General features: G+C 46.3%; 1 protein-coding gene across 1 annotated transcript in view; it reads left to right on the top strand.

Moving 5' to 3' along the window:
* Positions 1–26,308, top strand: part of LOC145339841 (sushi domain-containing protein 4-like) — a gene marked incomplete at its 3' end in the record, with an annotated part of 57,236 nt that extends 30,928 nt beyond the window's left edge. Inside the window, exons 2-5 of the mRNA XM_080184373.1 lie at positions 3,047–3,052; positions 19,517–19,711; positions 23,075–23,278; positions 26,093–26,308. Coding sequence (XP_080040499.1) covers positions 3,047–3,052; positions 19,517–19,711; positions 23,075–23,278; positions 26,093–26,308 — 621 coding nt within the window. The remainder of the gene's footprint in view (positions 1–3,046; positions 3,053–19,516; positions 19,712–23,074; positions 23,279–26,092) is intronic.
* Between the last annotated feature and the right edge of the window lie 1,196 nt (positions 26,309–27,504).

Genomic DNA, 27,504 nt, shown 5'->3' with positions numbered 1-27,504 from the left:
CCCAGAAGCAACCTCAAAAATCTTTGCTGCATCCTCCCTCATGTCTTCTCATCTTGGGCCAAAGTTTTGTGGCCCATCCCAAGGTTGAGGGTGGATGTACTGGAGATGTTTAAAATCATAAGGGATCCGGGCAGAGTAGACAGGGACAAAGTGTTCCCATCAAAAACCAAAGGACATTGAATTAAAATGAAAGGCAGAAACTGAAATGGCGACATAATGGAAACCTTTTAAGTATAGCAAGGGGTTAGAATGGAGAATACACTGCCTCAGAGTGTTTGGAGATTTACTCAGGTTTTCAAAAGGAAATGGAGTAATTACATGAAGAGACGAGATTGGCAGAGATACGGGGAAATGGCAGGAGAGTGGGACTAGCTGGGGTGTTCCTGTGGAGAGATGGCATCAACACAAAGGGCTGAGTCGCCTTGCTCTGTATTGAGTTTGTGCTGCTATGATTCCTGCCCCTTAACCAAAGGCATTGCTGCAAGTTATCTGTCAATGAGACCAAACCCATCATCTCTGGAGCTGATACTGGCCCTCTCACTAACAGCTTCACCTCGTACAAGTGAAAAAGGTTAAGCTGACTCTTTATAAAGGCAACTGTGTGAAATGGCACACTGTCAAAGATCAATATACTCGCTTATTTATGAATACTGTAGACTCGACCACTTTCAGACTAAAGTAATTGTCCTATTTTGAGCTAGAATCTCAAATCTGATTGAGTGAAGGAATAATTGCCTGCTGTTCACTTTCTCACTGAATAATTCAAAATTTAATCTCTGTGCTGTTTTTACCTGCAACCCTGTATTATGGACTGGCAAATGGTTTTGTTCTGTTACTTGAGTTAGACTTAAGCAAAGTGAATTAAGTGACCACAGCTTCAAGATCCCAATTGAGGGTTTCTACACAGAATAATGGATACCTGGCAGTGATTACAGACTGGAATCTAATCCAGGGGTTCAGATGGTTTATACACAGAATAATGGATACCTGGGAGTGATTACAGACTGGAATCTAATCCAGGGGTTCAGATGGTTTATATATAGAATAATGGATACCTGGGAGTGATTACAGACTGGAATCTAATCCAGGGGTTCAGATGGTTTATATATAGAATAATGGATACCTGGGAGTGATTACAGACTGGAATCTAATCCAGGGGTTCAGATGGTTTATATATAGAATAATGGATACCTGGGAGTGATTACAGACTGGAATCTAATCCAGGGGTTCAGATGGTTTATATATAGAATAATGGATACCTGGGAGTGATTACAGACTGGAATCTAATCGAGGGGTTCAGATGGTTTATATACAGAATAATGGATACCTGGGAGTGATTACAGACTGGAATCTAATCCAGGGGTTCAGATGGTTTATATACAGAATAATGGATACCTGGGAGTGATTACAGACTGGAATCTAATCCAGGGGTTCAGATGGTTTATATATAGAATAATGGATACCTGGGAGTGATTACAGACTGGAATCTAATCGAGGGGTTCAGATGGTTTATATATAGAATAATGGATACCTGGGAGTGATTACAGACTGGAATCTAATCCAGGGGTTCAGATGGTTTATATATAGAATAATGGATACCTGGGAGTGATTACAGACTGGAATCTAATTGAGGGGTTCAGATGGTTTATATATAGAATAATGGATACCTGGGAGTGATTACAGACTGGAGACTAATCGAGGGGTTCAGATGGTTTATATATAGAATAATGGATACCTGGGTGTGATTCCAAACTGGACTCTAATCAAGGGATTCAGATTTGATTTGATTTGATTTATTATTGTCACATGTATTAGCATACAGTGAAAAGTATTGTTTCTTGTGCGCTGTATAGACAAAATATACAGTTCATAGAGAAGGAAACAAAAGAGTGCAGAATATAATGTTACAGTCATAGCTAGGGTGTAGAGAAAGATCAACTTAGTGCGAGGGAAGTCCATTCAAAATTCTGATAGCACAGGGAAGAAGTTGTTCTTGAGTTGGTTGGCACATCACCTCAGACTTTTGTATCTTTTTCCTGACAGAAGAAGGTGGAAGAGAGAATGTCTGGGGTACGTGGCGTCCTTAATTATGCTGGCTGCTTTTCCAAGGCAGTGGGAAGTGTAGACAGTGTCAATGGATGAGAAGCTGGTTTGCGTGATGGATTGGGCTACATTCACGACCCTTTATAGTTTCTTACGGCCTTAGGCAGAGCAGGAGCCATACCAAGCTATGATACAACCAGAAAGAATGCTTTCTCTGGTGCATCTGTAAAAGTTGGTGAGAGTCATAGCTGACATGCCAAATTTTTTTAGTCTTCCGAAAAAGTAGAGACATTGATGGGCTTTCTTAACTAAACTGTCAGCATGGGGGACTAGGACAGATTGTTGATGATCTGGACACCTAAAACCCAGAAGCTCTCGACCCTTTCTACTTCATCCCCATTGATGTAAAGAGGGGCGTGTTCTCCTCTACGCTTCCTGAAGTCGAAGACAATCTCTCTCGTTTTGTTGAGATTGAGGGAGAGTTTATTGTTGCCGCATTAGTTCATCAGATTCTCTATCTCATTCCTGTACTCTGTCTTATCATTGTTTGAGATTTGTCCCACTACAGTGATGTCATCAATAAACTTGAAAATCAAATTGGAGGGGAATTTGGCCGCACAGTCACAGGTATATAACGAGTATAGTAGGTATATAGGGAATTTGGCCACAGTCACAGGTATATAACGAGTATAGTAGGTATATAGGGAATTTGGCCACAGTCACAGGTATATAACGAGTATAGTAGGTATATAGGGAATTTGGCCACAGTCACAGGTATATAACGAGTATAGTAGGGGGCTGAGAACAAAGAACAAAGAAAATTACAGCACAGGAACAGGCCCTTCGGCCCTCCAAGCCTGCACCAACCATGCTGCCTGACTTAATTAAAACCCCCTACCCTTCCAGGACCATATCCCTCTATTCTCATTTCATTCATGTACTTGTCAAGAAGACCCTTAAAAGTCACTACTGTACCCGCTTCCACTACCTTCCCATCAACGAGTTCCAGGCACCCACCACCCTCTGTGTAAAAAATCTGCCTCGAACATCTCTTTTTAACTTGCCCCTCATACCTTAAACCTGTACCCCCTAATAATTGACTCTTCCACCCTGGGAAAAAGCTTCTGACTATCCACTTTGTCCATGCCTCTCATAATCTTGTAGACTTCTATCAGGTCTCCCTTCAACCTCCGTTTCTCCGGTGAGAACAAACCAAGTTTCTCCAACCTTTCCTCATAGCTAATGCCCTCCATACCAGGCAACATCCTGGTAAATCCCCTCTGTATCCTCTCCAAAGCCTCCACATCCTTCTGGTGGTGGGGCGACCAGAATTGAACACTCTATTCCAAGTGCAAACACAGCCTTGTGGGGCACCTGTGTTGAGGATGATTTTGGAGGGGGTGTTGTTGCCTATCCTTATTGATTATGGCCTGTAAGTTAGGAAGTCCTGGATCCAGTCACAGAGGGAGGAGCCAAGGTCCAGGCCTTGGAGTTTGGAGATGAGTTTAGTGAGAGTAATGGTGTTGAAAGCTGAGCTGTAGTTGATAAATAGGAGTCTGACATAGGTGTCCTTGTTATCCAGGTGTTCCAGGGTTGAGTGCAGGGCCAGGGAGATGCGTCTGCTGTGGACCTATTGCGGTGGTAGGCAAACTATAGTGGATCCAGGTAGTCTGGGAGGCTGGAATTGATTTGTGCCATGACTAACCTTTCAAAGCACTTCATAATGATGGATGTCAGAGCCACCAGCCGAGATGCATTGAGACGTGATGCTTGGTTTTTCTTAGGTACCAGAGTCATCTTCTTAAAGTAGATAGAGACCTTAGATTGTTGTAAAGAGAGGTTGAAAATGTCTGCAAACACCCCTGCCAGCTGATCCGCGCAGGATCTGAGTGCCCCATCCGGGCCCATCGCTTTCTGTGGGTTGACCTTCAAGAAAGCTGCTCTGACTTCTGCAATGGTGACCCCAGATACAGGTTCATCCAGGACTTCCAGCTTGGAGGCATGCTCTCGCTGACCTCTTGCTCATGATGTTTACCTGGGAGGAATTACACACTGGAATCTGATTGAGAGGTTCAAAGGAGTTTTATAGAATAATGGATACATGGGGGGGATTACAGACTGGAATCTAATCGAGGGGTTCAGATGGTTTATATATAGAATAATGGATCCCTGGAAGTGATTACAGACTGGAATCTAATCGAGGGGTTCAGATGGTTTATATATAGAATAATGGATACATGGGGGGGATTACAGACTGGAATCTAATCGAGGGGTTCAGATGGTTTATATATAGAATAATGGATACATGGGGGGGATTACAGACTGGAATCTAATCCAGGGGTTCAGATGGTTTATATACAGAATAATGGATACCTGGGAGTGATTACAGACTGGAATCTAATCGAGGGGTTCAGATGGTTTATATATAGAATAATGGATACCTGGGAGTGATTACAGACTGGAATCTAATCGAGGGGTTCAGATGGTTTATATATAGAATAATGGATACCTGGGAGTGAGTACAGACTGGAATCTAATCCAGGGGTTCAGATGGTTTATATATAGAATAATGGATACATGGGGGGGATTACAGACTGGAATCTAATCGAGGGGTTCAGATGGTTTATATATAGAATAATGGATACATGGGGGGGATTACAGACTGGAATCTAATCCAGGGGTTCAGATGGTTTATATACAGAATAATGGATACCTGGGAGTGATTACAGACTGGAATCTAATCGAGGGGTTCAGATGGTTTATATATAGAATAATGGATACCTGGGAGTGATTACAGACTGGAATCTAATCCAGGGATTCAGATGGTTTATATATAGAATAATGGATACCTGGGAGTGATTACAGACTGGAATCTAATCGAGGGGTTCAGATGGTTTATATATAGAATAATGGATACCTGGGAGTGATTACAGACTGGAATCTAATCCAGGGATTCAGATGGTTTATATATAGAATAATGGATACCTGGGAGTGATTACAGACTGGAATCTAATCCAGGGGTTCAGATGGTCTATATATAGAATAATGGATACCTGGGAGTGATTACAGACTGGAATCTAATCGAGGGGTTCAGATGGTTTATATATAGAATAATGGATACCTGGGAGTGAGTACAGACTGGAATCTAATCCAGGGGTTCAGATGGTCTATATATAGAATAATGGATACCTGGGAGTGATTACAGACTGGAATCTAATCCAGGGGTTCAGATGGTTTATATATGGAATAATGGATACCTGGGAGTGATTACAGACTGGAATCTAATCGAGGGGCTCAGATGGTTTATATATAGAATAATGGATACCTGGGAGTGATTACAGATTGGATTTGGTGAGTGTGAGAATGGTTGTGCTATGTCTGTCCTCACTGAAGAAACAATAGATGCTCAAGGACAGGCAACCCTCCATGCTGCACTCCCCACAACCCCTGGAGATCCCTCCCTCATCCCCATTCAGTGAAGGGAGTCCCCGACTTCAAGATTAGAGCATTTTAATCATGTAACATTGCTCCAGTGCACAATCAGCCAAAAGGCTGTTGAAATGCTGAGGGGTTGCCTGCCTTGGCAACTTCTGCTGAAACTGCAAAGCTGAGCACTTGCCTCAAGCACTAGCTGCAGCATGCTACGGTGCAGAGGGACCTGGGGGTCCTTGTGCACGAGTCGCAAAAACCCAGTCTGCAGGTGCAGCAGGTAATCAAGAAGGCGAATGGGATGCTGGCCTTCATTGCGAGGGGGATAGAATATAACAGTAGGGAGGTCTTGCTGCAACTGTACAGGGTACTGGTGAGGCCACAGCTGGAACACTGTGTGCAGTTTTGGGCGCCGCACTTGCGCAAGGATATATTGGCCTTGGAGGGAGTGCAGAGGAGGTTCACTAGGCTGATACCGGAGTTGAGGGGGTTGGACAATGAAGAGAGACTAAATAGACTGGGTCTGTACTCGTTGGAGTTTAGAAGGATGAAGGGGGATCTTATACAGAAGTATAAGATAATGAAAGGAATGGACAGGGTAGAGGTAGAGAGATTCTTCCCGCTTAGAAAGGACAGCAGGACTAGAGGGCACAGCCTCAAGATAAGGGGGGGGCAGTTTAGATCAGAGTTGAGGAGGAACTTCTTCACTCAAAGGGTGGTGAATCTCTGGAATTCTCTGCCCGTTGAAGTGGTGGAGGCTACCTCGCTAAATATGTTTAAGTCACGGGTAGATAGGTTTTTGACAGACAAGGAAATTAAGGATTATGGGGAGAAAGTAGGAAAGTGGAACTGATCCACTTCAGATCAGCCATGATCTTATTGAATGGCGGGGCAGGCTCGAAGGGCTAGATGGCCTACTCCTGCTCCTATTTCTTACGTTCTTACGTTCAAGAGATCTTGGTACCTGAAGCTCATCTCAAACTGTTTATGGAGCCCATGATTTCCTCTTTCATTGGCAGGGCACATGCAGCTCTCTGTTAGGCAGGAATCAGATTATCACAGAGGATGAGAGGAGAATTGCTCTGTCCTCACAGCAATTCCTCATCATGCTCCAGCAAAGTCTGGCCAATGGCTTTGACCCCCTGCCCATGAAAACCTGCAGTGTTATGGTTTGAGGAGGCTGGCACCATGTTCTTTGTTTTACCTGACACCCAGAGCAGGGAGGGCTTAACACGACAACTCTCACATGTTCCCAAAATGAAATCTTGCAAGAACTTCCCATCCTGGCCCTGTCCATAATCCTGCCTCCCTCCTCCTCCTCCTCTCTGCTTCATCATGCTGACCTCTCTCCTCAACATCCTCCTCATCTGAGGCGATGTGCTGTTCGCCCATCTCCTTCTGTTCCACGTGGTCCGCAGTCTGTCTGGCTAAGTTGTAGACTGTACAACACACCACAATATTGCGGGAAACCCTCTGGGGACTATATTGTAGGTGCCCCCTCGGCTGGTCCAGGCACTGGAACTGCATCTTCAGGACTCCAGTGGCCTGCCCCACCAGCGTGCATGTTGAAGCGTGGGTGTCATTGTATCAAGTCTCCGGTAGTGTTGGTGGCCTCTGAACCTGTCCTCGAGGAGCCTTCCCTCCAGCCGCTGCTCTCCCTCAAAGACGACTGGGATTTGCGAACAACCCTAACTATAACTGTCACTAGACGATTAATCCAGAAACTCAGCTAATGTTCTGGGGACCATGGCAGGTGATGGAAATTGAATTCAGATTTTAAAACTCTGGAATTTTGAATCTACTGATGACCACAAAGCCATTATCGATTGTCAGAAAAACCCATCTGGGTCACTAATGTCCTTTAGGGAAGGAAATCTGTCATCCTTGCTTTGTCTGGCCTACATGTGACTCTAGACCCACAGCAATGTGGTTGATTCTCAACTGCCCTCAGGCAACTAGGGATGGCCAATAAATGCTGGCCAGCCAGCGATTCCCATCTTCCACAAATGAATTAAAAGAAGTCCCTTGTGCTGCCCTGGAAGGAGCTGCTGGCAAGAATGTTTAGTGTAGCTGTGACTTTAAGGGCCACAGGCAGTGGGTATCGTACAGTTCCAGGGGGTGCCAGCTCATGCAGAATGTGCAGAGGTGATCCACCATCCCCGGGAGCAGTCTTCTCCAGCACTGAGGCTCAGACATGAAGGTATGAGCTCCTTCCCCGGAAGATTCTAGGCCAATACTGTCTCCGAGATTGATCCAGTGTTCCTGCTTGCCGGTCAGTTGCAGGCCACTGATCTTGGGCATGTGCAGCGGAGAGAAGGAACATAAGAACATAAGAAATAGGAGCAGGAGTAGGCCATCTAGCCCTTCGAGCCTGACCCGCCATTCAACAAGATCATGGCTGATCTGTCGCTGCTCAGTTCCACTTTCCCGCTTTCTCCCCATAACCCTTAATCCCCTTGCCTACCAAAAACCCATCAACCCGCGTCTTAAATATATTGAGCGAGGCAGCCTCCACCACTTCAACGGGCAGAGAATTCCAGAGATTCACCACCCTTTGAGTGAAGAAGTTCCTCCTCAACTCCGTTCTAAACCTCCCCCCCTTTATCTTGAGGCTGTGCCCCCTAGTCCTACTGTCGTTTTTGAGCGGGAAGAGTCTCTCCACCTCTATCCTATCCATCCCATTCATCATCTTATACATCTCAATGAGATCTCCCCTCATTCTTCTAAACTCTAACAAGTACAAGCCTAGTTTATTCAGCCTCTCCTCATAGCTCAACCCCCTCAACTCTGGTATCAGCCTAGTAAACCTCCTCTGCACTCCCTCCAAGGCCAAAATATCTTTGCGCAGGTGCGGCGCCCAAAACTGCACACAGTACTCCAGCTGCGGCCTCACCAGTGCCCTATACAGCCGCAGCAAGACCTCCCTACTTTTATATTCAATCCCCCTCGCTATGAAGGCCAGCATCCCATTTGCCTTCCTGACCACCTGCTGCACCTGCAGGCTGGGTTTTTGCGACTCATGCACAAGGACCCCGAGGCCCCTCTGCACTGTCACCTGCTGCAGTTTTTCGCCCCGTAAGTAATAGTCCTTCCTACCATTCTTCCTACCAAAGTGGACCACCTCACACTTGCCAACATTAAATTCCATTTGCCATTTCCTGGCCCATTCGCCCAGCCTATCTAGATCCTTCTGCAGACTCTCCACACCCTCCGCACAATTTGCTGTTCCCCCAATCTTGGTGTCATCAGCAAATTTCGACACCCTACACTCGGTTCCCTCCTCCAGATCATCTATATAAATGGTAAATAGCTGAGGCCCCAGCACCGACCCCTGGGGCACTCCACTAGTCACCATCCGCCAATCCGAATAGCACCCGTTGACCCCCACTCTCTGCCTCCTATTTGACAACCAATCCTCTATCCACGCTAACACCCTACCCCCAACTCCATGTCCCTCGACCTTCTGCAATAACCTCTTGTGAGGTACTTTGTCAAACGCCTTCTGAAAATCCAGAAAGACCACATCCACCGGCTCTCCTCTATCCACCGCCCTAGACACATCCTCATAGAACTCCAGTAAATTTGTCAGACACGACTTCCCTTTAATGAAACCATGCTGCGTCTGCTCTATCAAGCAGTTCCCTTCAAGATGCCTCGCAATTTCCTCCTTGATGACGGATTCTAACATTTTACCTACCACAGACGTTAAACTAACCGACCTATAATTCCCCGCCTTTTGCCTGGCACCCTTCTTAAACAACGGCGTAACATTAGCCGTTTTCCAATCCTCCGGCACTTCCCCGGAATCCAGCGACATCTGGAAAATAACCACCAAGGCATCCACTATCACCTCCGCCATTTCTTTCAGAACCCTCGGATGCATTCCATCCGGTCCTGGGGACTTGTCCACAATCAGCCCCTCCAGTCTGTTGAGCACCGCCTCTCTAGTAACAGTAATGTCATTAAGACCCTCCAGTCCTACCACCTTTCCATCGCTAACACCCGGCAAATTATTCACATCCTCCTCCGTGAAGACAGAAACAAAAAAGTTATTCAATACCTGAGCCATATCCCCATCCCCTACCACTAGGTCCCCTTTCTCATCCTCTAAAGGACCAACGTTCACCCTAGCCAGCCTCTTCCTTTTTATAGGAAGAGGAGGAGGGAGGCAGGATTATGGACAGGGCCAGAATGGAAAGTTCTTGTAAGATTTCATTTTGGGAACAAGTGAGAGTTGTCGTGTTAAGCCCTCGCCGCTCTGGGTGTCAGGTAAAACAAAGAACATGGTGCCAGCCTCCTCAAACTATAACACTGCATATCTCTGCTGCTGGTCAACTGCGATTGGGAGAAAGGCCAACGCCAAGGCTCCATGATTCTCCTAGATATCACTGAAAGAGTGAGACCACCTCAGTGAGCCATGAGGAGCCAAAAAACGAAGAATGAATGAAGAAAAGTACAGCACATGGACAGGCCCTTCGGCCCTCCAAGCCTGTGCCAATCGTGATGCCCCAACTAAACTGGAAGAAAAACCTTCTGCCCTTACTCACTTCATATCCCTCTTTTCATCTACCCATCCAGATGCCTCTGAAATGTTGCCAATGTATCTGCTTCCACCACCACCTCTGGCAGCAAGTTCCATGCACCCACCATTCTCTGCAAGAAAAACCTCCTCCGCACATCACATCTCCCTTAAACTTTCCCCCTCTCACCTTGAACCTGTGCCCCCTTGTAACTGATACTTCCACCTGGGGCAAAAGCTTTTGACTATCCTACCATAGTCCTGACTCTCATCCCCCCCATGCCTCTGATTTCCCCCCCGTTGCTTTCCAATCACTGAGTGAATATCTGCTCTCCCAACATCTCCCCTGACACAACAGCCATATACCCTCACAATTCCCCTGTACACCCCCAGGATGAAGAGTGCTGATCCTCCTTTTCTCATGGCATGTGATCCGTCCATTTCCCCCCCCTCCTGTACGGCGAGAGTGATTCCCACCCCCAGCTCCAGATTATCCGTGTCCACAATGTTCTCCCAGGTGCCCCTTGAGTGTTGGACAGGCTGAGGAGGAATGGCTGCCTGAGCGCTCATCTCCGCTATCCCTCTCAGAGGTGAAGGCACCATATTCACACTTATGTAGAGCTGTTATAAATGGCGCTAGCATGACATGCAAATGCATTAAGATGAGGTTCCTGATGTCCTGCAGCATTCTGCATCACGCCCCCAGTGGGATTGATCCAAAATTGCAAAATGCCATCGCAATAAGTCTTTATTTACAATTCGTATAGCAGTACACAGAATGTTGTCAGTCAACAGTCTATCTTCAGGAGTGCCAGAGGAACTGACAGTCCCGATTAAATACAAGGAAAGGACTCCCTGAATGCCCCATCAATTGACTCCTTAACCAGGGAGATGGAGAGTGGCAGATGGAGTTTAATTTAGATAAATGTGAGGTGATGCATTTTGGTAGATTGAACTAGGGCAGGACTTACTCAGTTAAAGGTAGGGTGTTGGGGAGAGTTACAGAACAAAGAGATCTAGGGGTACAGGCTCACAGCTCCTTGAAAGTGGAGTCACAGGTGGACAGAGTGGTGAAGAAGGCATTCGGCATGCTTGGTTTCATTGGTCAGAACATTGAATACAGGAGTTGGGATGTCTTGTTGAAATTGTACAAGACATTGATACGGCCTCACTTGGAATAGTGTGTACAATTCTGGTCACCCTATTATAGAAATTATATTATTAAACTGGAAAGAGTGCAGAAAAAATTTACTAGGATGCTATCGGGATTTGATGGATCGAGTTATAAGGAGAGGCTGGATAGATTGGAACTTTTTTCTCTGGAGCTTAGGAGGCTGAGGGGTGATCTTATAGAGGTCTATAAAATAATGAGGGGCATAGATCGGCTAGATAGTCAATATCTTTTCCCAAAGGTAGGGGACATAGATTCAGGGTGAGAGAGGAGAGTTATAAAAGTGTTCAGAGGGGCAATTGTTTCATACAGAGGTGGTGAGTGTCTGGAATAAGCTGCCGGAGGCCGTAGTTGAAGCGGGTACAATTTTGTCTTTTAAAAAGCATTTAGAGAGTTACCTGGGTATAGAGGGATACGGGTCAAATGCAGGCAATTGGGATTAGCTTAGGGGTTTAAAAAAAAAGGCAGCATGCATAAGTTGGGCTGAAGGGCCTGTTTCCAAGCTGTAAACCTCTATGACTCCAGGGAGCTCATACTCCAATAGGCCCACCTCAATGGCCTGGTTGAAGTCATTGTAGCCATCTCGCTGGAGAAAATCACCTTTCTTCAGAATCTGAGCACACGCCACCGTTCCTGTGCACAGAGAGACTGGCCTCAGGATTCTGCCCTATAGCTGGCGAGGAAAGAGAGGCTGTGGGTGATCAGGTGGCTGGGTGGCATGGGAAGGCAGCACTTTACTTGGCAGTAATCTATCTTTGTCCTCGTCAGTTTGAGATGGAATGTAGAATCTGTTCCAACAATTAACAGCAACTTACAGAATCTCTGGAGAGTATTGTATTTACTGTGATATGGGCCGCAGACTAATCAATAAAACAGTTTAAACAATGTCTACTGCCTGGCCTGTTTACAATTAAACAATGATATGTTTCAGAATGAGCAACCTGCTACAAAAGAAACTCATTCACAGAGTCATAGAGGGAATGGAAACAAGCCCTCGGCCCCAACTTGTCAATGCTGCGCTTTCTTTTTTAAAACCCTTAAGCTAATTCCAATTGCCCGCATTTGGCCCATTTCCGTCAATACCCATTGGACTGATGTAACTGTCTAAGTGCTTTTTTAAAAGATAAAGTTGTACCCGCCTCTACTACTACCTTTGGCAGCTTGTTCCACTTAGCACCCTCTGTGAAAAAATTGCCCGTCTGGACACTTATATATCTCTTCCCTCTCACCTTAAACTTACGCCCTTTAGTTTTAGATTCCCCTACCGTTGGGAAAACATATTGACTATCTACCTTGTCTTTGGCCCTCATTATTTTATAGCCCTCTATAAGGTCACCCCTCAGCCTCCTATGCTCCAGAGAAAAAAGTCCCACCCTTTCCAGCCTGTCCTTATAACTCAATCCATCAAATCCCGGTAGCATCCTAGTAAATCTTTTCTGCACTCTTTCTAGTTTAATAATATCCTTTCTATAATAGGGTGGCCAGAACTAAAGACAGTATTCCCAAGTGTGGCTTTACCAATGTCTTGTATGACTTCAACAAGATGTCCCAACTCCTGTATTCAATGTTCTGACCAATGAAACCAAGCATGCCGAATGCCTTCTTCACCACTCTGTCCACCTGTGACTCCACTTTCAAGGAGCTATGAACCTGTACCCTAGATCTCTTTGTTCTGTAACTCTGCCCAGTGTCCTACCATTAACTGAGTAAGTCCTGCCCTGGTTCAGTCTACCAAAATGCATCACCTCACATTTGTCTAAATTAAACTCCATCTGCCATTTGTCAGCCCATTGATCCAATTGGTCAAGATCCTGTTGCAATCGGAGATAACTTTCTTCACTGTCCACTACACCACCAATCTTGGTGCCATCTGCAAACTTACTAACCAGGCCCCCTATATTCTCATCCAAATCATTAATATAAATAACAAATAATTGTGGGCCCAGCACTGACCCCTGAGGCACACCGCTGGTCACAGGCCTCCAGTTTGAAAAACAATTCTCCACAACCAGCCTCTGGCTTCTGTTAAGAAGCCAATTTTGTATCCATTTAGATACCTCACCATAGATTCACTGACAGCTTGAACTGTTACTGCGTGCAGCAAGCCCTGGATATGTGCATTCAGTCTCTGAGTTCAATCAGAGCACAGCTCCTTCCAAATATTCAAGAACAGAGGGATCCTGGTCCCTCGATACAGGGGCTGAGGGATATGATGCCCTTTCTTCCCAGTTACCCTCAACCAGTCAGACAAACCCTTGGTGACAGAGAATGACACAACCACAGGTAAAGGCTGAACTGACAGGCTCAGATCCTCCATTCTCAGGATGGTCGGAGACCAGACGTACCACAGGAGTATGCTGAAGGACCCCCGGAAATCCCAATAGGACCCCATAGGAATTACCTGGAAAGTTGGAGCTGACAGTGGGCAGTTCTCCTGTTCTCCAGGGCCCTCTGAGAATGTCTCCAACTCTGACTGAAGAGTCAGAGACTTCTGACAGCTCTGATTTAAATAGTCAGGAAATGTTAGAGAATAATCATCTCTAACAGCTGGGTAACCATACAACTGACACCCTCCCCCCATCCCCCTCCCACAAATCACTCACACTGACCCTCCCCCAACTCCCCAGCGATCCCCCATCTAGACACCCCTCACTTACCAACCACCCAAATGGATTTGCCCCCATTCATCCTCAGCCCTCTAACCCAACTAACCTTTGACCCACCCTAACTCTACAATTCACCTGACCTGACAACTCCTCCCACACTAACTTAACTATCCCTGACCCACCCACCCACAGACCCATCCCCCCACTGATCCACCCGCCATTCACTGACCCATCCACCCATTGACCTGCCCACCCACTGATGCACCCATCCATCACCTGCCATCCTACGACTCTACCTAAATACCATTCTGCCACCCTATCCACTTCAGCCATCTGCCACCACGCTGCCCTATCTATCTAAACCCTTGCCAGTCTGTCCATCTGCCTGCCTAGCCCTTTGTTTACCCACCATTAGTGGTCTGATATAACAAAGAGAAAGAACGTCTGTGTGTGTGTATGTGCGCATGTATGTGTGGGAGTGTGTGCGTGCATGTGTGAGTATGTGTGTGAGTGTGTGTGTGCATGCATGCATGTGTGGGAGTGTGTGTCTGTGTGTGTGTCTGTGTGTGTGTGCATGTATGTGTGGCAGTGTGTGTGTGTATGCATGCATGTGGAATGTGTGTGAGTGTCCGTTTGTGTGTGTGTCCGTTTGTGTGTGTGTCCGTTTGTGTGTGTGTCCGTTTGTGTGTGTGTCCGTTTGTGTGTGTGTCCGTTTGTGTGTGTGTCCGTTTGAGTGTGAGTGTCCGGGAGTGTGTGTGTGTGTCCGGGAGTGTGTGTGTGTGAGTGTGTTTGTGTGTGGGTGTGTGTGTGAGTGTCTGTTTGTGTGTGTGTGTCCGGGAGTGTGTGTGGGAGTGTGTGGGAGTGTCTGTTTGTGTGTGTGTGTGTGTGTGTGTGTGTGTGTGTGTGTGTGTGTGAGTGAGTGTGTGGGACTATTGCTCAGTGATGCCCTCTGTCACCCTATAGTGTATGTTTCAAACCATTGGCTCCACCCCCTTTGCCTTCCTCTGCTGTGTTGTCCTATCACCTGGACCAAACTCCCATCAGCCCAACTTTCCCTTGGGAATTGCCTGGGAAGGTGGAACTTCCAATGGGCATTAATGTGTAGATTAGCCAGCTTCATACACTGAGGCAGAGGTTCCCCATGAGTTGCCAATCGCCAGTTACTGAGAAATCTGTGGCATTAGCGTCAGGAAGATGACAGCTCACCCTGTGAGTTTCAAGAAATTGCATTAGTCACCATTTAATATCAGCATTGAAATTAGTAATAGCAACAGCACCTTTTCAATGCTGAGATACCTGCAATCTAGTGTGAAAAGGAAACACTTGAAACTGCAGAGTCTCATTCCTACAGTTTGTAACTTGTTAAAGACATTATTAAATTTCAGAGAGATGAGGGGGGAGGGACTGGGGGTGGGGGGGGGGGCGATGTGGGGGATGGATACGATGGAGGGTGAAAGCAGCTTGGAAAAGAAGGCAAGCAAACAAACTGGCGGGAGGTGGGGGCCATACCCTGTCCTGAAATAGAGGAACAAAATTCCACATGGTTTATTGCAATTAGCATTGTGATGTTTACAAGATCTGTTCCCTACATCCCAGTGCTGCTCGTTTAATGGTGTTTGAGAGAGACGGCTAATTAGCCCAAGAGGAAAACCAGTGAGAAGTCTCACTACACCAGGTTAAAGTCCAACAAGTTTATTTGGAATCATGAGCTTTCGGAGCACTGCTCCTTCACCAGTCACCTGTCCTGCCCCTGATACACATGTTTAACCAAGTTGTGGCCACAGTCTTGTCATTTCTATTCAGTGTTATACGCAGTGAGGATGAGTTATCATCCACTTTCCACCGGATCTGAACCTTAATATCATGTCAGCAATATCTAAAAATAATCTCCACAATGCAGCTGGTGAGAAGCACTGCAGTGCACAGCTTTTACAGCCGTTTCTCAAATGTAGCTAACTCAGAGAGGTAGCACTGACATTCACTAGTCAGCCCGAGATCTACTGAACTCTGTAACTGAGAGATTGTTAAATGCCGCAAGGGCGTTAAGAGGCAGTCACATAGTTCACATAGGCCGGACCAGGTATGGCATTAGCTGGATCTTAACTTACAGTATATTAGAATCATAGAATCCCAACAGTGCAGAAAGAGGCCCCTCAGCCTATAGAGTCTGTACCGACTCGCTGACAGATATTGTACCCAGACCCTCTCCCTCACCCTATCCCCATAACCCCGCACATTTACCATGGCTAATCCCTCTAACCTACACCTCTTGGGTCAATTTAGTATTGTCAATCCACTAACTCACAAATCTTTGGACTGTGGGAGGAAACTGGAGCACCCAGAGGAAACCCACACAGACATGGGGGGATCATGCAGACTCCACACAGACAGCGACCCAAGCCGGGAATTAAACTGGGTCCCTGGCACTGCAAGGCAGCTGTGCTAGCCACCATGCCACCCATCAGCCAGTTATGTTTACAGCATTTGTGGTCATTAATTTTTCTGATGTTTGCATTGAGTTATTAGATTCATTGAATTTGAGCTCACGACTTTTCTCTGGTCGTATTTGAACTCCAAGTTATCAGTTCCAGTGGCTTAGCCACTATCCCATCCTGCAGCCAGCCTTTGCTTGGGGCTGGGTTAGAGATGATTGCTTTAAAGGTTGGGTCTTCTCACTGGGACCTCACTGGGCGAGCTGTCCTCTGGGCACCCATGGGTTTTCCTGACCCTTTAGTTGTCATTAATCGGAAGATCAGTTCCTGCCCTTCTTATTGAAGGTCTGCAAATCCAGGCGTAATTCCAGTCCTCTCAGTGTTAATTAGTTTAGGAGCTGGGAGGTTACAGTGCTCCTCACGAATATATCACAACAATACTTTAAACTTGTCACAGTGAGAAGGAAACATGAATATTTCTGGTGGAAAGGGAAATGTATTAGAACACTCAGCCTGCTGTGTATAACAGAGCATAAGAACGAGGAGCAGGAGTAGGCCAACTCACCCCTCGAGCCTACTCCGCCATTCAATAAGATCATGGCTGATCTCTTTGTGGACTCAGTTCCACTTACCCACCCGCTCACCATAACCCTTAATTCCTTTACTGTTCAAAAATGTATCTATCCTTCCTTAAAAACATTCAGTGAGGTAGCCTCAACTGCTTCACTGGGCAGGGAATTCCACAGATTCACAACCCTTTGGGTGAAGAAGTTCCTCCACAACTCAGTCCTAAATCTGCTCCCCCTTATTTTGAGGCTATTCTCCCTAGTTCTAGTTTCACCCACCAGTGGAAACAACTTCTCTGCTTCTATCTTATCTATTCCCTTCACAATTTTATATGTTTTTATAAGATCGCCTCTCATTTTTCTACAGGAGACCAGAGCCTCTCCAAACGTTTGACAAGGTACCTCACAAGAGGTTATTGCAGAAGGTCAGGGGGCATGGAGTTGGGGGTAGGGTGTTAGCGTGGATAGAGGATTGGTTGTCAAATAGGAGGCAGAGAGTGGGGGTCAATGGGTGCTATTCAGATTGGCAGTTGGTGACTAGTGGAGTGCCCCAGGGGTCGGTGCTGGGGCCTCAGCTATTTACCATTTATATAGATGATCTGGAGGAGGGAACCGAGTGTATGGTGTCGAAATTTGCTGATGACACCAAGATTGGTGGAACGGCAAATTGTGCGGAGGGTGTGGAGAGTCTACAGAAGGATCTAGATAGGCTGGGTGAATGGGCCAGGAACTGGCAAATGGAATTTAATGTTGGCAAGTGTGAGGTGGTCCACTTTGGTAGGAATAATGGTAGGAAGGATTATTACTTACGGGGCGAAAAACTGCAGCAGGCGACGGTGCAGAGGGACCTCGGGGCCCTTGTGCATGAGTCGCAAAAACCCAGCTTGCAGGTGCAGCAGGTGGTCAGGAAGGCGAATGGGATGCTGGCCTTCATCGCGAGGGGGATTGAATATAAAAGTAGGGAGGTCTTGCTGCGGCTATATAGGGCATTGGTGAGGCCGCAGCTGGAGTACTGTGTGCAGTTTTGGGCGCCGTACTTACGCAAGGATATTTTGGCCTTGGAGGGAGTGCAGAGGAAGTTTACTAGGCTGATGCCGGAGTTGAGGGGGTTGAGCTATGAGGAGAGGCTGAATAAACTAGGCTTGTACTCATTAGAGTTTAGAAGGATGAGGGGAGATCTCATTGAGACATATAAGATGATGAATGGGATGGATAGGATAGAGGTGGAGAGACTCTTCCCGCTCAGAAAGGACAGTAGGACTAGGGGGCACAGCCTCAAGATAAAGGGGGGGGCGGTTTAGAACGGAGTTGAGGAAGAACTTCTTCACTCAAAGGGTGGTGAATCTCTGGAATTCTCTGCCCTTTGAAGTGGTGGAGGCTGCCTCGCTAAATATTTTTAAGACGCGGGTTGATGGGTTTTTGATAAGAGAGGGGATTAAGGGTTATGGGGAGAGGGCGGGAATGTGGAACTGAGCCACGACAGATCAGCCATGATCTTACTGAATGGCAGGGCAGGCTCGAAGGGCTAGATGGCCTACTCCTGCTCCTATTTCTTATGTTCTTATGTTCAAACACGAGTCAAGTTCATCATTGCAATGTCTCACTGTGGGAACAATTTTAACCTAACCTGCCAGGTGAAAATCCCACAGGAAGAAGTGGCAGTCTGCATTACACCTCCACAATAACACTATTAACCTCATTGGGAGTCAAATTGAATGAGGGATTAAACCAGCCTTGCACCCAATTCCATCACTTTTCCAGTGATGGGTTATGTTAAAATTGCCCTGTCTATTTGTAGATAAAAGCAAAATACTGCAGATGCTGGAATCTGAAACAAAAAACAGAAAATGCTGGAAAACCTCAGCAGGTCTGACAGCATCTGCAGGGAGAGAAAAGGGCCAATGTTTCAAGTCTGGATGACTCTTGATCAAAGGATGACAAATCATCCAGACTCGAGCTCTATTCTCTCTCCACAGAAGCTGTCAGACCTGCTGAGATTTTGCAGCATTTTCTGTTTCTGTGCCTGTCCTTCCCCCCCCTCACTCTGGATAATCACAACTGGGCTGAAACACAAAATGTGGAAGTTATATTGGCTGACACTTGGCAGCACAGGACTTGAATATCAGAAAGAGAGATATGTCGCAGAAGTTTTTTGCCTCTCATTCATCAGGATTCCAAATTTCAAACAATCACAACAATTTATACTGCAGGAGAAAAGGCTGTGATTGGACACCAAGTTAACTCTGATTGGCTGAGACATTGTCATGGAGAAAATAACAGGAAACTATAGGCTCACCAAGCTTCAAGACACGAGGCTTGAACCTATTCCCTTTGTGTGAATGCGTGTCACTTCTGTCAAGGGTAACTGAGTCATGTTATAAACTCACAGCAATAAGAACGGTAGACTGTTTAAAATGAGGAGTGTTGTTCTGTAGGAAGCTGTCAGATACTGAACACAATATTTAAAAAAAGGCAGCAGCAACTTCAGGAAGCTGCTGTCTGTAACCAGACAGCAAAGAGAGAGCCAGGAACCTGTTCCCAACCCAATCCCTGAGCACTGATCAAACAGAAAATGCTGGAAACACCAAACAACTAGCTAGGTGGGCCCTGGGACAAGAGTAAAGAGCGTGTGTGCTGCCAATGAGCCTTGCCAGCAGAGTTGTAGCTCCTCTGTCTGAAGGACTATTGGTGACAGCTATGACAATGACTTTCTGGGGTAACAGTGGGTTTTGTGTTGTCTTCAATTTCAGGGGAGTACTGCCTGGAGCCTGCCGAACCCGACTATGGGTATTTTGTGCATCAAAAGCCTCGCTACGCTGAGAATTCCTCGATTCACTTCTTGTGCCTGCGAGGTTACAAGCTATCTGGGCCTGTCACCTTAGTCTGCTTGAGGGATCGCAGCAACAAACTGGGCTGGATGCCTCCGGAACTCCCTGTGTGTAACTGTAAGTAATGTGGAACCTACAGTCCAACAGTGTGCCATTCAACCATTAACTCTGTGCTAGAATCTGTCTCCATTGATACACCTCGTTTAGCCTCATTCTATTCATTTCCTATCCCCTTCAATATCTCTCTTGGGTATCCGACATATCTCTTTTTTTTCTCTCCCTCTGTCTCACTGGTATCTCGACAGGGTCTCTCTGACTTTTCCCCTCACTCTCTCTGTTCTCCCTTTCTCTGTTGTTCTCCTTTTCTTGGCCTCTGGTCTCTTTCTCACTTGAGTATTGATATTGATTGCTCTCTCCCTCTCTCTGTCTCTCATTCTCTCTCATTCCCTCTCGCTCACTCCTCTCTTTTTTGCTCCACTCAGCATTTTTCTTCCTCTCCCACTTGCAGAGCCTTCTCTTCTTCATTAGTTATTCTCTTTCCCTCTTCATTTTGTGTTCAAAATACTACACAATACTTACTCATTTCTGAACCCCCTGTCATAGAGTCATGGAGGTTTACAGCATGGAAACACCCTTCGGACCAACTTGTCCATGCCACTCTTTCTTTTCTAAAACCCCTAAACTAATCCCAATTGCCCACATGCCTCTATATCCATCATACCCATGTAACTAAATGCTTTTTAAAAGAAAAAATTGTACGTGCCTCTACTACTACCTCTGGCAGCTTATTCCAAACACTCACCACCCTCTGACTGAAAAAATTGACTCTCTGAACACTTTTGTATCTCTCCCTTCTCACCTTAAACCTAAGCCCTCTAATATTAGACTCCCCTATCTTTGGGAAAAGATATTGGCTATCTAGCTGATCTATGCCTTTCACTATTTTATAGACCCCTATAAGATCACCCCTCAGCCTCCTACACTCCAGAGAAAAAGGTCCCAGTCTATCCAGCCTCTCTTTATAACTCAATCCATCAAATCCTGGTAGCATCCTAGTAAATCTTTTCTGCACTCTTTCTAGTTTAATAATATCCTTTCTATAATAGGGTGAATTACACACAGTATTCCAAGTGTGGCCTTAACAATGTCTTGTACAACTTCAAGGTATTCCAACTCCTGTATTCAATGTTCTGACTGATGAAACCAAGCATGTCGAATGCCTTCTTCACCACTGTGTCCAACTATGACTCCACTTTCAAGGAGCTATGAACATGCAGCAGGTGGTCAGGAAGGCGAATGGGATGCTGGCCTTCATAGCGAGGGGGATTGAATATAAAAGTAGGGAGGTCTTGCTGCAGCTGTATAGGGCATTGGTGAGGCCGCAGCTGGAGTACTGTGTGCAGTTTTGGGCGCCGCACCTGCGCAAAGATATTTTGGCCTTGGAGGGAGTGCAGAGGAGGTTTACTAGGCTGATACCGGAGTTGAGGGGGTTGAGCTATGAGGAGAGGCTGAATAAACTGGGCTTGTACTCGTTAGAGTTTAGAAGAATGAGGGGAGATCTCATTGAGACGTATAAGATGATGAATGGGATGGATAGGATAGAGGTGGAGAGACTCTTCCCACTCAAAAAAGACAGTAGGACTAGGGGGCACAGCCTCAAGATAAAGGGGGGGAGGTTTAGAACGGAGTTGAGGAGGAACTTCTTCACTCAAAGGGTGGTGAATCTCTGGAATTCTCTGCCCGTTGAAGTGGTGGAGGCTGCCTCGCTAAATATTTTTAAGACGCGGGTTGATGGGTTTTTGATAAGAGAGGGGATTAAGGATTATGGGGAGAGGGCGGGAAAGTGGAACTGAGCCGCGACAGATCAGCCATGATCTTATTGAATGGCGGGGCAGGCTCGAAGGGCTAGATGGCCTACTCCTGCTCCTATTTCTTATGTTCTTATGTACCCCTAGATCTCCTTGTTCTGTAACTCTCCCCAGTGCCCTACTATTAACTGAGTAAGTCCTGCCCTGGTTCAATCTACCAAAATGCATCACCTCACACTTGTCTAAATTGAACTCCATCTGCCATTCGTCAGCCCACTGGCCCAATTGATCAAGATCCCGCTGCAACTGGAGATAACTATTTTCATTGTCCACTATGCCACCAATCTTGGTGTCATCTGCAAACTTACTAACCATGCCCTCTATATTCTCATCCAAATCATTAATATAAATGACAAATAATAAATAATAATGTCTTTAGACCAAAGTCCATCTCCTGCTTTAATTTCTCTCTGGTGTTCTGGTTCCTATAACAAACTACTTTTAACTTGAGCATACTTCATCATTTCCTCTTGATTTATCCCATCTTCTCTTTCTATGCATTTTACCTTAGTTGATGCCGTAAGGGTTTTATATAACTATTGAATATACCACATTGTCTGCACTTTGTGACTATTTGACATAGATCCTGCCTGTGGTGGGGGAGGAGAGTTACAGCCCAGCTGGCCTGGGTTTAAATGTCCTGGGTTTAAGTGCTATTACTTCCTGGGCAGGCGATGGCCTAGCAGTATTATCGCTCGACTACTAATCCAGAAACTCAGTTGATGTTCTGGGGACTTGGGTTCGAATCTCGCTGCAGCTGATGGTGAAATTTGAATCCAAAATGAATCTGGAATTAAAAATCTACTGATGACCATGAAACCATCGTCCTTTAGGAAAGGAAATCTAGTTCACTGATGTCCTTTAGGGAAGGAAATCTGCCATCCTTACCCAGTCTGGCCTGCGTGTGACTCTAGACCCACAGCAATGTGGTTGACTCTCAACTGCCCTCGGGCAACTTGGGATGGACAATAAATGCTGGCCCAGTCAGTGGTACCCATGTCCCACGAATGAATTAAAAAAGTGACGCCATCACCCAAATCTACAGTCCCTCGTGCAGTATTTTAAGATGAGATTGATTATGTTTTTAACCATGCAGTTTTGATGTTCAATTCTCTTCTGAAAAGTAAGGCAGATTTGGCTGGAAAGGATTGCAGTGCTGTATTAGTTCCTAAACAACTCGATTATCTGGCTCATTGCATTTAATCCCTGACCTTCACTTCGGTTATAGAGGAATAATTGTATGGTGTGTGTAGGTCAGGGTCTAGCTGGGTCCAGATTTCACTGCCTCACACCTGAGTTGTCACTGCTGATTTACAGTCTATCTCCTCCTCCCTGGATAGGGCTGTGTGCTTTAGAGTGTCATCAGACCGAAGATACCATCACATCCTCCTGCTCATTGATTATGAGCATCACACACGCACTGAATGGTTGAGGCCTCACCTATCCCCAACAAAAATACCTGAGGTACATGCAGAGGACTAAAATAATGATGATTTTGCTTTGACAAAGATTTGAAACAGATTGTTCTTGCTCCTGGCCTGTGGTGGAGTTTGGAGGGTTCGAGGTCACCCAACCTCAATGATGTTTCAGGGAACCTCTTTCTGTTTTTCAGTTGTTGTCTGCCGAGTTCTAAGCATTGCGAATGGAGAGGTGGAGAACAGAACCTATCAAGTGGACGATATACTCGCGTTCCACTGCCTGACCGGCTTCCACCTCAACTTGCCATCATCAGAGCCTCCTCCCAGGTGTCAGGAGGACGGAGTATGGAGTACAATCCCCAGCTGTCTCAGCAACTCTGTCACACCACTTTCACCAGGTGAGGGAGCAAGGATGGGGAGATGAGGGCGAGGGAGATGGAGGGAGGAATATGGAGGGGAAGGGGAGCGAGGGGAAAGGGGCAGGGATCAAGGAGAAGAGGGAGGAGAGTGGAGGGAGATGGAGGAAAGGAGGGAACATGGAGTTTGCATGTTCTTCTTGTGTCTGCGTGAGTTTCGCCCAGTTTCCTCCCACAGTCCAAAGATGTGCGGGTTAGGTTGATTGGCCATGCTAAGAAATTGCCCCTTAGTGTCCAGGGATGCACAGGTTAGAGGGATTAGTGGGTATAATGTGTAGGGATATGGGGGTAGGGCCTGGCTGGGATTGTGTTCAGTGCAGACTCGATGGGCCGAAGGGCCTCTTTCTGCACTGTAGGGTTCTATGGTTCTACAGAGTAGGAGGGAGGTTTAATGTTGTATGTTATCTCATGGAGAGACTTGTATGGTTAAATAATAACTGTTTGTATACAAATATACAGGATATTGTACTGACTAGGTGCTATCTTCATGCTGACCCTTACCACACTTACTATTACACTATTTCTTCCACCTGACTCTCAATACCATGTGGACAGTACTGTTTCCCCAGTCACGATGGCACAGTAGTTAGCACTGCTGCCTCACAGCACCAGGGACCCGGGTTCAATTCCACCCTCAGGTCATTGTCTGTGTGGAGTTTGCACATTCTCCCCGTGTCAACGTGGGTTTCCTCCAGGTGCTCTGGTTTCCTCCCACGGTTCAAAGATGTGCGGGTTAGGTGGATTGACCATGCTAAATTGCCCCCTTGTGTCAAGGGGACTAGCCTGGGTAAATGCATGGGGTTATGGGGATAGGGCCAAGTGGGATTGCGGTCAGTGCAGACTCGATGGGCCAAATGGCTTCCTGCACTGTGGGATTCTATGATTCTATGAGTCCCACATTAACCCTTATAATTCCAAACACCCTAATACTACCTCTCCCCCAAGTCTTCACCAAACTGTATTTACAATAACATTCTCCATCCTCGGATGGAGAAAGCTAGCACGAGGGGGCATGGCTTTAAATTAAGGGGGGGTAGCTACAGGACGGATGTCAGGGGTAGGTTCTTTACCCAGCGGGTGGTGAGGGATTGGAATGCCCTGCCTGCTGCAGTTGTAAATGCGTCTAGTTTGGGGGCGTTTAAGAGATCTCTGGATAGGTTTATGGACGAAAAGGGATTGGTATAGGCTAGTGGGTCATTGTTTTTGTAACTGGTCGGCGCAACATCGTGGGCCGAAGGGCCTGTTCTGCGCTGTAATGTTCTATGTTCTATGTTCTATGTTCTATACTAACCTTTCTCCTCTCAAGTCTCTGACTTTACAGACTCAGACGGTCTGGAGACTTTACCACTCTTCCAGATCTCGTTCTTTTTCTATTTGGAAGATGCTCATCACAACTATTTTATAAATAGATGAATTGGGAACAGGAGGAGGCCAGCCAGCTCTTCCAGCCTGCTCCACCATTCAAAAAGATCATGGCTGATCTGATTGTAACCTTCACCCCACATTCCTGCCTACCCCTTCCCCAATAACCTTTCACCTCTTGTTAACCAAGAACCTTAAAAATATAGAAAAAGTCTGCTTCCACTGCCTGTGGAGGAAGAGAATATGGAGGGAGAGTGGATGAGAGTAAATGTGGGCTGATCTTTTTGGTCTGGAGTTGAATTTGTAGCACTTGGACTCTGGTGTTAAGCTCTGGTTTGTTATCTGTGCTCCTGAGTGTTGTACATTTCTTTGTCAATAATCTGTCTTCATTGGTTGATTACCATGGGTTTGTTTCGATGCTTCAAGAGGGAGTGTTCACTCCAGTTATTCATAAAGTGGATCCAAGCTTTCTTCATTGGTTGGGTCCCCCATCTTCTTCCTGGAAGTTAAAGGTTAACCTCCCTTATATTTTATGGTCTTCATCCTTGAGCTCAGCCTGCGGTTTGGCTGCTAATGCTGTGCTGATTTTTGTGTGTGCTCAACTGGGACCTTGGGTTCATGTCACACTATCTGTAATCCCCATGGCTTGTCCAGGCTTGCAAAATCTCGTTTATTGTCCTGATGGAGACAATTCACATCTCTTTAACCTGTGCTTAACCCTCTCTCCAGTCACATTGTCTGCACCTGTAAAGACTCGCATTCCAATCACTATCTTGTAAGTTGAGTCTGTGTCTATATATGCCCTGTTCGTGAACCCAATCCTCCACTCACCTGATGAAGGAGCGCTTCGAAAGCTCGTGCTACCAAATAAACCTGTTGGACTTTAACCTGGTGTGGTGAGACAGTTTAATTTCACTACACTACACTAGAACTGACCGTAAGACTCAGTTGCAGCAGCACAGAGAGACTGGAAACAATTCCATCCAGCCCTTCATGTGCCTCAAAGCCCAGGAAACCCAGCCTGTAGGTGTTAAAGACTTATTAAGGACAGCAGCCAAGTTATTGGGGGGGGCATCACCTGATTCTCCCCTCCCCTCGCTCAGCCACCTCTGTATAGGGTTGGGTTGTCCATGGTAGCATTTTCATTCCCCACCCTGCCTGTCACCACCTACCCACCAGAGGGTTAAAATGACTCCTGATTGGTGCAGATCTTCCTATCCCACCTGTCATGGGAATTGTAACAACCGGGACACGGACAGTTGACCCAGGGTGGGATTTTTCGGTTTTGGGATGAACGCGGGGGGAGATCCCTGGCCCCAGTGTGAGCACGATGGCAGCTTTTCAGGAGCTTTGGTTCCACAACTGAGGTGAGTGTGTCTAAAGGCTGAATCTTTGGTGACGGAGAGTGTTAATAACTCTGCCCTGTCTTTCCAGAACTCGACGATCTGAACACTTGCAGTGATCCTGGATTCCCTGAACATGGAAGCAGGACTCTGTCTCCCCATGGACCCTTGTACGAGGGTTCCCTGGTGAGGTTCCACTGCCAAGACAGCTACAAACTCAGAGGGCCACCCAAGATAGAATGTGAAAGACAGGAAGATGGGAGTCTCGCCTGGGAACCCAGCTCACCTCCTGTTTGTCTCTCAGAATGTAAGTTAAAGAGCTATAAATCCTCTAGCTAAAGGCAGGAGAAGTTTAGGGAGAGGAATCTTAGCTCAGCATTGTCAATCAGTGATCCTTGCTGTAAAATGTGTTTGAATATTTGCAATTGTGTTCCTGTATGTCTGTACACGTGTGTGTGTATACGTGTGTGTGTGTGTGTGTATACGTGTGTGTGTATACGTGTGTGTGTATACGTGTGTGTGTATACGTGTGTGTATACGTGTGTGTGTCTGTACACGTGTGTGTGTGTGTCTGTACACGTGTGTGTGTGTCTGTACACGTGTGTGTGTGTGTCTGTACACGTGTGTGTGTGTGTGTGCGTGTCTGTACACATATATTTTTTTTATTCATTTGTGACACATGGGCATCGCTGGCTGGCCAGCATTTGTTGCCCATCCCTAGTTGCCCTTGAGAAGGTGGTGGTGAGCTGCCTTCTCGAATCGCTGCAGTCCATGTTCTGTGTGTTGACCCACAATGCCGTTAGGGAGGGAATTCCAGGATCTTGACCCAGTGACTGTGAAGGAATGGCAATGTATTTCCAAGTCAGGATGGTGAATGGCTTGGAGGGGAACTTGCAGCTGGTGGTGTTCCCCTTTATCTGCTGCCTTTATCCTTCTAGATGAAAGTGGTCTTGGGTTTGGAAGGTGCTGTCTTAAGGATCTTTGGTGAATTGGTGCAGTGCATCTTGTAGATAGTACACACAGCTGCTACTGAGTGTCGGTGGTGGAGGGATTGAATGTTTATAGATGTGAGCTGCTTTGTCCTGGATGGTATCAAGCTTCTTGAGTGTTGTTGGAGCTGCACCCACCCAGGCAAGTGGGAAACATTCCATCACACTCCTGACTTGTGCCTTGTAGATGGTGGATAGGTTCTGGAGAGTCAAGAATTACTTGCCACAATATTTCTAGCCTCTGACCTGCTCTTGTAGCCACTGTGTTTATGTGCTGAGTTCAGTTGAGTTGCTGGTCAATGGTAACCCCAAGGATGTTGACACTGGGGATTCAGTAATGGTTGAATGTCATGGGGCGGTGATTAGTGTCTCTTATTGGTTATGGTCATTGCCTGGCATTCGTGTGACATAAATGTTACTTGCCAATTGTCAGCCCAAGCCTGGATATTGTCCAGATCTTGTTGCATTTGAACACACACTGCTTCAGTATGAGAAGTTGCGAATGATGCTGAAC

Source organism: Carcharhinus amblyrhynchos, unplaced genomic scaffold (genome assembly GCF_965287045.1).
Source record: "Carcharhinus amblyrhynchos unplaced genomic scaffold, sCarAmb.v2.hapA scaffold_702, whole genome shotgun sequence".
Lineage (NCBI taxonomy): Eukaryota > Metazoa > Chordata > Chondrichthyes > Carcharhiniformes > Carcharhinidae > Carcharhinus > Carcharhinus amblyrhynchos.
Note: the sequence above shows the minus strand (reverse complement) of the source record. Positions and strands in the feature narration are given on the sequence as shown.